We start from the raw sequence: 12,120 nt of genomic DNA, 5'->3' as shown, positions 1-12,120 counted from the left end.
TCGGCCTTGTCGCAGTCGCCACCGAAAGGTCTTCACGAGAGTTTCATCTCTTCGGATCCGAAGATCCGGTGATCGACATGGAGGGTGAGATGTAAATTATCGACAATGACTTGACGCAAAGGGATGGTGGTGCAGCCGCGGCACATCACATGTAGCTGCTAGTATCAAGGAAAACTGGCGCTGACAACACATTAGTGATTTCGATGGTGGTGCTACGAGTACCCAGTCTCAAGCTCCGGGGTGAAAGCCTAAGTCTAACCCGGTAGGGTATACTTGGCAATGGCGATCTTTTCTATCGCTACCTTGTTGAAGGCATTGCTCGGATATGCTGGACTGATTCTTCAGGGTGAAACCTAGATTCTGGTCTTGGATGGTCAGATCGGGTGACAAAAACGCTTCAGCGTTGCTCCTTTCTTGAAGGCGTTGCTGTTGAAGAACATCGTTGTCTATGTGGGTCATGAGTTTGGTGGTGCGGATATGGTCAACGTTTGTAGTTTGCCGAGCGCGGATCAGATCGCTTTGGCGTTTTTTTTCTCGTCTACGCAAAGCTTTGGTCATATGTGACTTTGCTATTTGCAGGCGTGTTTGTGTGCGTGTGTTGGTATTGGCTGTGTGCATCTTAGTTATGCAGAGGTCGGGTGTGCTCATTGTGTGTATCTTCTTGATGCTCCTTTTTGAGTCAATAAAATTTACCCTTTGTCGAAAAAACACATTTGACGTACCCTCGGAAAAAAAGTTAGGATAGAGTAGACATAACGATGAAACCGGGATTTGCACCCCGGTACATGGAACTTTCCTTTTTATTGAGAGATTGCCGGTACTTGGAACTTGACACGATTCCGGCCATCCACTACGGAAGACATGCAAGATCCTAGCTGACCCCCTCGAGAAGAAAGGAGAGCAAATCAAGGCAGGCACGCGGGGAAAGGAACAGCAGGAGCGCCGGAGAGACGAGATGACGGTTCGGCTGCCAGATCCACAAGGCAAACAAAAGACGGAGAGTACTCCTGCCAGTAGTACTACTAGTATCCAGCGACAGGGTTCAGCAGCCATGATGATGCGCATGCGTTCCACTCCAGTTGGTGCGTGTTGGCTCTGGCATGGCATCGGGGGCCTTGTGCCAGTTGCCCTGCCACATGCGCCACATGACATGAGCGACAGCATGGTCCATGCCACAAAGGGAATCGGTCCATCATCACCGCCGCTCCCCTCTGCTCTCCAACTGTTGTTGGGTTTGGTGGGCGCTGGCTGGCTTCATCTTCTCGCCGGACAGGACGGTGCCGTCTCTTCTCTTTTCTGGCCTAGACTAGGACAGGAGCATCTATTCTCCGACACTATCCCCGAATACCAGCGGCAGACCACGTGTCACATGGAAGAGGATGTTATTGTTAATCAATTTTAGAAACGGACAGATTAGCATCAGCTCTCCTTTCTTCTTAAACATTTCCAAGTGCTCGATCTGAACCTAAAGGCGAGCTGTGATCGCTCACGCTTCCTGTGACTCAGTATCAACTATCTCATCAAACTTCTATGGCCCCATGGCATGACATACTCCCACAGCTTGCAAAAACGTCTTACTTTGTGGGAGGAAGCAGTATCTTTTTTAAAAAAAAAGTATAGAAGAACATCCTTTTTTTAAGTCCCATCCAATAAAGAAGCTTCCCATAGCCATGTCACTTTCAACCATACGATCACCTCCTCCAAATGATCTCCATCATTCATCTTTTCATCGGGTGGTAGAAACCCTATCTGTCATTCTCCATCCACACCCTTTTCACTGCACTAATGGTGGATCTAGGATTTTACGCTAGGGTCTGGCAGCTAGATCTTTTTTTTCGTTACCATAAATACAACATGCTAATGTTTAGATATGAAATGTACCAAAAACACAATGCAAATAGATTTATAAGGTCTCACAAGCAACATAAATTCACTGATTATGTCTGAAATTTGCATAGAGGAATATTACATATCCGTGGTAATAAAATATCACAATCTATACCTTACTAATAAAGGAAGGTGTAGAAAAACCCCTGATGTTTCTAGTAATCAACCCTTAGTCCAGTTTTAAGTCAGATTTTCACTTTTGCGTGAAACCCCCTGATATTTGGGTTAATCAACTAGCAGTGCATCTCAAAAAAAAATTAACTATCCATATCTTTTGAACCAGAAATCCAAATTTAACATGTTATATATGAGGATTTGATTAGAAAAATGTGTAACATGAATATGATCTTACTTTACCTATTAACCATTTTTTAAATGCTATATGAGGTGCAAACTTAAGCAACAACATATGATATGTCTTTCTTTCGTACCGGTGTCATCCAGATTGGAAATGAACACCTCAGCAATACCAAATCGGAGACGAAGGAAACCATCTATAACCACGCATGCACGCCTCGTCAAAACCTAGCAGGGGGAAATATGTGGATTACTCATCTTATGCACAGAGAGAGAGAGAGAGACGCCTTAGGGTTGAACACATTCAAAGGAATTGTGATTGTATGAGCATTGGGGCCACCGTCGACGAGGATGGAAAGGAGGATAAGTGGAAATACAGATGGGATGACATGTGTTGAAATAAAGGATGTGGGCCTATTAGGGTCTTGAGTCATGGTTATTCGATTAGGCGTGTGGTATTTTCTCTCTCTCGTTGCAACGCACGGCTCTTTTGCTAGTACTATTACTAGTTCTTGCTCTTCTCCAAATAACGCTTTCTCATGGCCATGAAAGTCTCAATTACATCAGCATCTTTTATCTTGAAGAGAAAATCTCGCTCTATTAATGTGACTAGACAATTATCCAAAAGACTATCACTCATCGTACTCCTCAACTTATGCTTCACTAAATTCATCGCACAAAATGCCCTTTCAACACTTATCGTTGCCACTGGTAGAAGCAATACTAATTTGATAATGGAGTAGACCACATCATAAACAATATACCCCTTTGTTTCTACTATCTTAATAAAGAGCTTGACTATATTGTGTAGGCCTTTAAATTTCTCATCTTTCTCATGTCATGAATGTAGTTAACAAGTTGCGTATCGGGTCATATCAAATCAACCTTTAAAATATCTCTAGGGTAAACTCTCGAAATAGGCTCTTTCCCCACTTTATAGATAAAGCACCAAACCAAAGTGCACTGCCGAACGATACAATGTAATGAAGAGGTCCTCTGTCGGTGTACACAAACAGGGGTGTCTGTGTTCCCCTGACTTGTGCACAGACCAGTGTGGCTCCCGGGACAGACAGATCTTGCCAGGCATCCCAAGCTCAAGACCAAGTCAAGCAAGCAACTTGAAGATCCCCCAGGGAGATCTCCCCTGCCGGGCAGGCAAGGCCGGCAGGGTCGAGATCACGCCTGGGGCCATGGCCAAGACACCCTGGCAGGGTCTCCAAGGCCGCCAAGGCCAAAGCAAAACCCCAAGCTAAAGAACCCAGCAGGCTCCGTGTCGGCAAACCTCTGCCAGAACGCCACTGCTCCACCTCATCAAACACTAGTCACTAATCAGTGTGATGTCAAGCTCTGAGCGGCTAGGTGGATTCTGTCGTGCACGTGGCAACCTCCTGCAGAGGAGATTACCTTTAATGACACCCGTCCCAGAGGCGTGTCATGAAAATAAGAGGTAGCTAGTGAAGGAAATATGCCCTAGAGGCAATAATAAAGTTGTTATTTATATTTCCTTATATCATGATAAATGTTTGTTATTCATGCTAGAATTGTATTAACCGGAAACTTAGTACATGTGTGAATACATAGACAAACAGAGTGTCCCTAGTATGCCTCTACTTGACCAGCTTGTTAATCAAAGATGGTGAAGTTTCCTGACCATGGACATGTGTTGTCATTTGATGAACGGGATCAGATCATTAAAGAATGATGTGATGGACAAGACCCATCCGTTAGCTTATCATAATGATCGTTTAGTTTTATTGCTATTGCTTACTTCATGACTTATACATGTTCCTCTAACTATGAGATTATGCAACTCCCGAATACCGAAGGAACACCTTGTGTGCTATCAAACATCACAATGTAACTGGGTGATTATAAATACTAGTAGAGTGCCCGTGCGTTGCTACGGGCAACAACGTACAAATAATTAAATATGATAGATAATGTTAATGGAACATTTGATAATGGCAACATTTTGTTCTCAGCACACCGCAAGCTTAGTGTTTGACCTCAAGGGGTTCCATAACCAAATTTATCCAAAGAGGATGACAACATGACCTGCATTCTCCATTTCAGTGTTGTCAACATAAGGAGACCTATCTGCCCAATAGTATTTGACTCAAACACAAACTTCATACCGTAGACTCTCCTTTTAAGACCAAACTTCATATCGTAGACTCTCCTTTAAGATTGCTCCATGTCATCATGAGGGCCTCAGAGACTTGATCTGCTTTAATGTACCCACCATCCAAGTGTTCCACCTCTCAGGAGCAATTGTCCTGTTGTAAAACAACTGTTAGTTGTTTCATCTTCTCAGATAGTCCCACGAATCCACTTGTCGGACAGTCCAATCAATCCAAAAGAAAGAAAAATCATTTCATAATTAGTGAACAGTTACAGTGGAAAAAGACAAACAACAATAGGATCTTAAAAAAACTCCATGCACAAATTTTTATAACTGCAGATCCTCTCCCATTCTCCACATTCGTTTACGAAAGAAATTCAAAAGTACCAATCCAAAAAATTGGAGTCCAAAAGAACTAGATCATCCTACATCTTTGGCCAAACTGCCTGGTTGCAGTTGAGATAATGACTTTCTCAAAATGACAGATCCTCCAAATGTGATACAAAAAGTAGGGTAATTTTGTCAACTGAAGACGGCCAGGGCTTAAACCCACATTTCCGGCATGCTAACTTTTAGTTCTAATAAAAAAGAATATAACAAAGGACACAATAAAAGCCGCAAAAGTATGGCGCATAAAACTCCACGGCAAAACCTTTTATACTGATATCCAAAGTTGTGTCATGAATTATGTGTTCTTTGTGTTGTTCTTTTTAAAACTACACGCTCGCAAGAAAGTACTAAAAAAATATCAGTAAATACATACCTTGAAACATAAGGGTCTATTCATTACATTTTTTCACATGCAATGACTAATAGCAGTAACATAACAGTGTAAGTACCAAGCAATTTACCTCTAGTCTTTTTGACAACCATGTCAGTTCCTTCAGGTCAAACACGCTGGATAGGTTTAGCTTCGGTACAAAAAAATCGAATCTGGGAAGTTAAAATTCTAATATAGTGCAACTAACAAGAGCTTGTGTACCGTGCTGGATAGGTTTACCTACATCGAAATATTAATTCTCTTGTATTACTCAAGGATGTAACTTATTAGCTTCTACCAATGTCTAGAATCAGCATCCGTCCTTGATTTATTAGGGTTAACACTTTTACTGGATGATGTGGCCAATGTGTCATCTAATATTTAATATTGTTGATCTGTATAATTACTTAAAGAGAACAAACAAACATTCTGCGTATGTATCACTGAATTTGCATATTATTATCCCTACATACTAAGAAACCCCGTACGAGTTCAACATAGAGACACATAAAAAATAGAGAATTATGTTTAGGATTGGCCAAAGAACAAGCAACAGTATAGTGCATCCCATGTCAATTTCCACACTACCAATGCCGAAATAAGTCTAATCCATGTTTTGCAAACAATGAAGTCGCACCCATGGTTTACGAACAATTTTAAAAATATAAAGAGGCATCCGAGTTGGCAAGTAACATCCATTCAAAAAAGTATGCTTTTCAATGACAATCACCTCCACAGGCAAAACTACAAAATGAAATTTGTTGCATCTTTGTTAAACCATCAGATGTATATGAACGGAATCGATCGCGTGTTTGGAGAGGAGTTTTCTAGGGTTTTGATACACAGAAGCAACGCGGAGGGAAAAAGGGACACGTGTCATTAAGGGTTTCTATATTGCAACCATGGCGGGCTAACGAGACGAGCCCGGCGGCGTCCTTGGGAGGCCAGGAGCTCCATGCCCTCCGTGATGCCGCTTGCGTAGGTCGAGTCGGTGGCGTCAAATGGCTAGGTCACCCGCATCGGTGCTTGAATCGCCGTCGTTGAGCTGCATGTTCATCCACATGTCATTGTTGGCATGGCGCACAAGCAAGTTTGCTCACAATGCAATAACTGGGTACTATGGAAGCAGCGTACCTATTTATTCCCTATAATCATTTCCCTTGCTTGTAGACTATCTGAATCATTTATACAGAAGCTACAAATGTTGGTGCAAGCTAGCCATCATCTTCATGAGTCGACCCCAAAAAGCATCCCAAAGCTAACTATTGGGTCGATCGTATTATCCCTGAAATGTCATTACAAGAAATAAAGTGAATTTCAACTAAAAGCCCGACGGTAGGACGATTAGCTAAAGTAAGTAATGCACATGCAACATCCAAGGTAAATCTCTGGCCTCAAACCTTGGGTTTCCTGTGTGTTATAACAAAATATAGTATTCACACTTAAATACTTTTAGAGGGTGTAGATAAGTATAAATCTAGTATTTGCCCCCCTCAAGTCTAGATGTTTTATCATTTGCCCCCCTGAACTTCCTCTGTAGCTCCATCAGTGGCTTGGTTTCACATAACTGGAAACCATTGCGTGGAAACCATTTTTAAACAGCATCGACTCTACAAATATAACACATTTTGTCACTGGGCACTCCTGAATCAGAAGGCACAGGCGTGGAGCACACGACGCAATATAGCAGAGGAGAATGAAGTACCTGAAACTTCCAGACCACATTAAGTTTTGTGGGATTCTTGTCTGGGTGAAACAACTTGGCGTATAGAAACCCAAGTATAGCTAAATTAGTACCAATGAGGCCATGCACATATAGCCAGAATTTGATAGAAGGATCACGCACCTTGTGAGCATACACCATTCCTCCAGCCACTTGTAATGCCATCATGGAGCACACGAGCTGGGCAGTTCAGATGGATCCGCTGTTGTCTTGGTCAAATGCGTGGAAGGCCTCGGCGACCTGCTAGTGGTCGACGGAGATGGAGGAGGGACAAGGTTAGAGGAGAAGCTGCGAAGGAGAGGGCGACCCCGTCGAACTTGACGGTGCATTTACCATCACCAAGCTGATCTCGTCCCGTGCGCACAGACCCCGAGCGAGTGGAGCAGCGCGATTATCTCGAGCCTGCTTATCTTGCCGCCGCCGTCGATGATGAGCAGGCTATACAGGGCAAACGTTTGATCAACGCAGGCAACACTAATGTGCTAATGGTTCAAGGCAGCAGCCATTAATCATTCATATACATGTGTTCGTGCCTACACAGGTAGGAGTAGGACATCTGATAGGTGTGTTCATGCCTGCACAGGTAGGACATCTGACAGTGAAAAAGAAAAGCTGAGTAGTGAAAAACATCGGAAATACAATGTTCACTGAACGACGATTACCAACCAGAACAGCAACACCCACGCGTCTGCGCCAGGGCTCGACGAGGAGGGGATGTGCAGCTGTGGAGCACGCGTCCAGCACGGCACTATGGGGTCGAGGAGCATGAGTCCATATCGATGAAGGGCAGGATGCGGGGAAGCAAGCATTGGCGAGGCGCGGTCATGGAGGCTAATCGGCGGCCGAGGAGTGGTGGATCCCGACATCCGGTTGCCCCGTGGACAGTGGTGGAGGCCGGATCCCATCGGGAGGGAGGATACGGGGTCAACGGCGGATTGATCTGAGTGGAGACCGCGGACATCGCAGCGCGAGTGGAGACTGTGGTAGGCGGCGTCGCAGATCGGGAGGCTGCGACAGCCATGGCGTCCGTGGGGAACGGCGGCAGAGGATAAATGGGTGGGGTGTGATCGTGGGAAGGATTAGGTTTTGTCACGCAGTTTTTTTTGTTTTTTCTACCGGCTCCCACGGGAATAAAAATCAGGTGGGGTGAGGCGAGGGAGTTCCGATCGATGGGGAGGCGAGAGAGGACAATGAATGAACTACGTACGAACTGCTCCATTAGGAGTAGAGATGCTGTACAGGTGTCTCTGATAGTGTTTGTTGAGTTGGCATAGATCGAGATTAGGATTTGTCACTCCGCGTATCGGAGAGGTATCTCTGGGCCCTCTCGGTAATGCACATCACTATGAGCCTTGCAAGCAATGTGACTAATGATTTAGTTACAGAATGATGCATTACGGAACGAGTAAAGAGACTTGCCGGTAACAAGATTGAACTAGGCATGATGATACCGACGATCGAATCTCGGGCAAGTAACATACCGATGACAAAGGGAATAACGTATGTTGTTATGCGGTTTGACCGATAAAGATCTTCGTAGAATATGTAGGAGCCAATATTAGCATCCAGGTTCCGCTATTGGTTATTGACCGGAGATGTGTCTCGGTCATATCTACATAGTTCTGAACCTGTAGGGTCCGCACGCTTAACGTTCGATGATGATTTGTATTATGAGTTATGTGATTTGATGAACAAAGTTGTTCGAAGTCCCAGATGAGATCACGGACGTGACGAGGAGTCTCGAAATGGTCGAGAGGTAAATGTCGTGGTTCAAAGATTGACAGTAGAATGGGGGGTAGGTATGAGGAGGCAAGATCCTAGCTATGGAGTAGTTGTACACACGAGTTTTACGAGTTCGGGCCCTTCTCGGAAGAAGTAATAGCCCTACGTCTCGGTTCCCTGAGGCGGTCGACTGGATTATATGTGTGTGAGAGTTTACAAAAGATGCGAACCCATGTGCCTTTGGAGGGGGTGGCTTATATAGAGTGCGCCAGGACCCCAGTCGGCCCACGTTACAAAGGGTTTAAGGTACATTAAAGGGAAGACGTTACTGGTAACGCTAGTAAATAAAGAGACATAATGACCATTAAAGCTATGAGGTGATGTCCGACCGTTGTGGTCTGGAGCGACCTTAGACCTTCTGGTGGTCGAGTGACAGTCTCTGCGGTCGAGTGACTTCAAGTCTTCCGAGTGGAAGTCCTCATGGTCGAGTGGATAATGACTCCTCTTTGAATACTTCTGGTTTTAAGGTGACGTCCTAGGGGAGGGTGTCTAGGTCAGGCCTATGACCCTACCCTAGGTACATATCTTCATTATTAGCCCCCGAATGGTTCAGGGTTCGAGTGAAGGAGTTGATAACCTCTCCGATTCAGCTTTTGCGCTTTGGAAATGTCTTGTCTAGAGGTCGAATGAACATCCATGATGACTTCAACTGCTTGTTCAGTCGCCTTGATCCATTCTTGGTTTTGTCAAGTGAACTTTCATTGTTAAGCTTCGAGTGTTGATATGGGAAAAATCCTCCGTCTGACGGGTTGTTCTGCTATCTGCGGATTTCGTGGGATTCGAATTTTGAGAAGCACGCCAGGCGGAGGAGGCCGCAGTAATCGGGACGGATTAGGCATGCCGCCTCGATCACCGCGCCACCTTTTTCGCCACATATCGCGCGTGCGTGACTGTTGCGGGATTTGATCGGATCGCCTGGGGCCACGAGTCAGCCACTCGGAAATGACTTCATATAAGGCGTCGGACGGGGTTTTTCGCATAGTGTGTTCCCATTCTTCCCCTTCCTCCTCTGTTTTCTCCATCGCAACTGCCTTCGTTCTCAGCGTCGTCGCTCCGTTCGAACTCGATCCGCTGCCATGGGGAAGGAGAAGATGGTGGTGTTGGAGCGTGCGAAGAAGGCGACGGCGAAGGCGAAGGGGAAGAAGTCCGGTCGGGGTGGATCTTCTTCGAGGTCGGCTTGCCGCCGGGCTAGATCCAGGGCGACTGGATTCGCTCGACGATCCGCCAGGACGACATCGACAACCTGGTCGAGGGGGGATTGATTCCCCACGAATCGGCGCGACTGCCGGGGAACGAGACCGAGCCGCAGCCACAGGAGGGTGAGCGCGTCCTCCTCGCTACTCACGTCGACCGCGGGTTTTCCTTGCCTCCCCACCCTTTCTTTCGAGGTTTCTTGAACTTCTTCAGGACGCAACTCCACCACTTCACCCCGAACACCATCGTGTATCTTGCTGCTTTTGTGTCCATGTGCGAGAGCTTCCTGGGCTGTAGGCCACACCGGGGGCTCTTCAAGCACATATTCACCTGCCGTTCTCAGTCGGTCAAGAAGGCCAACCCGAGTGACGAGAGAACGCAAGTGATTCAGACGTGCGGGGGTCTTGGGATCCAAATGAGGAGTAAGAGTACTTTCCCAACCATGATCCTTCCTGAGTTGGTTCGAGGGTGGCAGTCGACCTGGTTCTACTGCAAGGACCAGCCGACTCCAGGTCAGTCGACTGGACTTCCCCCCTTTTCCATGGCCCGAGTGGAGAAGCCCTCTGCTTTGAAAGTGATCCCAGAGGAGAAGGTGCAAGTGAAGGTGCTAGTCGAGCGAGTAGTTCAACTTGTTCGTGATGGTGTAACCGGTATGGATCTGTTGGAGGTCTTCCTCAGGCGACGCATCCAACCACTTCAAGCCCGTGACCATCCGATGTGGATGTATTCGGGCATCGACGACACCACTCGGATCCATCCAGAGGAGGTCGATGATGCTATGTTGGAAGGGAGGCTGAAGAGTATCACTGGCAACAAAGACAACCCCAGGGGATCCCGGAGGATTCCTCCACTCAACAACTCATACGAGACTGGCAAGGTATGACTCCACATGGTCGAGTGTTTTCTTGATTTATCAAGTTGTTGTCTGCTGTCACCCGACTGTCTCTTGTCTTGTTTGTTGTCTTCTAGGCCCTGACTGAGATGTACTCGATGCCCAACGAGGAGCAGGAGCAGGACCCAGAGGGAGAAGCGAGTGGAGGTGAGAGCGGCGAGTGGCGCTCTGACGACAAGGAAGACGAGGACAGCGACGACCCGAGTGATGAAGAAGAGGTCGACTCTCCTCCTCGTAGGGAGAAACGATCCAATCTTTCTCACGATCCAGCAAGTGCCCGCGGCAAGGCGACCGCACAGACTGGGCAGTCATCAAAGCGCCCTCGAACGTCTTCTCCAGCACCAACCGAAAAGGCGTCGAAGCAACCGAAAGCTACGCCGTCCAAACCACCAAAGGCCTTGCCGAAGATCAAAGTGGCCATCCCCATTACTTCCGGGTATTAGTTGGACTTGATTTCTTGCTTTAGTATGAATCTGGATTTGAGTCGATTCATTTTGTCAGACATGACCAACTGAACTCTGAAATTTGTAGTGCCACTACCTCTGGGACTTCCACTCGCCAGTATGAAGATGAGGACATGGAAGATGCGGTCACCTCCAATCCAGGTATAAACCTCGTGATCTCGTTCTTGATTGTATGGTCGATTAACTTCTGGTGACTCATCTGGAGTTGGCTGACTTTTTTGCTGCCCCTCCCAATGTCATTGAGCTTCCGGATGACAACAAGGACGTGCCACTGAGGCCCAGGAAGAGCAAGAAAACAACAGCTGGCAGGATATCTCGGTCGGAACCAGCAACAGAACCAACAGTCCAACGGCCCGAAGATGCGAGTAGAGCCTTTGTAACCTTTGTTGTCCCAGTGTCGAGTGAGCACCCCGCACCGTCGACTGTACCAGTGTTTTCTTCAGCCATCCAACCTCATGCCTTGGAGCCCCAAGCTGCTGCGTCTGGACCGTTTGTACCCGTCTTCACCACCTATCATGTTCCGGAAAGCCAGTCGGACGCCGCCGCGGAGGCTATCTGTCAGGCTGGTGTAATGATGGAGCGGATGAAGGAGGTGCACGACAATAGTCAGGTTGCTTATGACGCCAGCGCGGCTCTTCGAGCCAATGTCTAGGTAAGTTGACTTCTGACTGAACTTGACTTCTGACTAAACTTGTCTTGGTAGGATATGCTACCTGAATATTTCCCTTCGCACAATCTCTTATTGTCTGCTTCGAATCTGTACACCCACTGGGTGTTTTGTCATCTGTATTATTTGCACTCTTCCACTCGGTCTGGTCGAATGGGATCTGAACCAGTGGGGGCACGCTAAGTGCACCCACTGGGTGTAGTCCCTGAGACCGCAGTCGATTGCTGGCAGTCGGCTGGGGTCTGAGCACTTTTCGTCTCTTTTCTTCTATTTTGTGCACTCGATCTGGGCGGGCCAGCCGAGTGAAATCCAAACTAGTGGGAGCACGCCAA

The 12,120-nt window shown here is 46.7% G+C and overlaps 1 protein-coding gene and 1 long non-coding RNA gene across 9 annotated transcripts; one reads left to right on the top strand and one right to left on the bottom strand.

Annotated features, from left to right (window-relative positions):
- Positions 1–4,122: 4,122 nt before the first annotated feature.
- On the bottom strand, positions 4,123–7,929 carry LOC125508357 (uncharacterized). 8 transcript variants are annotated; one of them, XR_015604446.1, is made up of 4 exons: positions 6,913–7,929; positions 6,201–6,351; positions 4,320–6,111; positions 4,123–4,239 (listed from the first exon to the last, which is right to left on the bottom strand). It is a non-coding gene; the product is annotated as an uncharacterized LOC125508357 (long non-coding RNA). The 8 variants fall into 8 exon arrangements; XR_007283387.2 differs by adding an exon at positions 6,772–6,825 and having other exon boundaries at positions 4,123–6,111; positions 6,913–7,927; XR_007283390.2 differs by having other exon boundaries at positions 4,123–6,111; positions 6,913–7,381; positions 7,452–7,924.
- Positions 7,930–10,746: 2,817 nt separating this feature from the next.
- LOC147971007 (uncharacterized) lies at positions 10,747–11,773 on the top strand. Its single transcript, XM_087522729.1, has 3 exons — positions 10,747–11,093; positions 11,189–11,257; positions 11,341–11,773. The coding sequence occupies exons 1-3, from the start codon at positions 10,747–10,749 to the stop codon at positions 11,771–11,773; spliced, it is 849 nt and encodes a 282-aa protein (XP_087378855.1).
- The last annotated feature ends 347 nt before the right edge of the window (positions 11,774–12,120 follow it).

Source organism: Triticum urartu, chromosome 5A, assembly GCF_056163025.1.
Source record: "Triticum urartu cultivar PI428250 chromosome 5A, HENAU_Tu73, whole genome shotgun sequence".
Lineage (NCBI taxonomy): Eukaryota > Viridiplantae > Streptophyta > Magnoliopsida > Poales > Poaceae > Triticum > Triticum urartu.
The sequence above is the reverse complement of the archived record's forward strand: the minus strand, read 5'-3'. Positions and strand labels throughout refer to the sequence as shown.

Excerpts from the sequence above, each read along its gene's own strand:
- LOC147971007 (XM_087522729.1), top strand. The coding sequence starts at position 10,747 with ATGTACTCGATGCCCAACGAGGAGCAGGAGCAGGACCCAGAGGGAGAA. Across the intron at positions 11,094-11,188 it reads GCCATCCCCATTACTTCCGG|TGCCACTACCTCTGGGACTT; the intron begins GTATTAGTTGGA and ends TGAAATTTGTAG. Across the intron at positions 11,258-11,340 it reads GAAGATGCGGTCACCTCCAA|TGCTGCCCCTCCCAATGTCA; the intron begins TCCAGGTATAAA and ends GGCTGACTTTTT.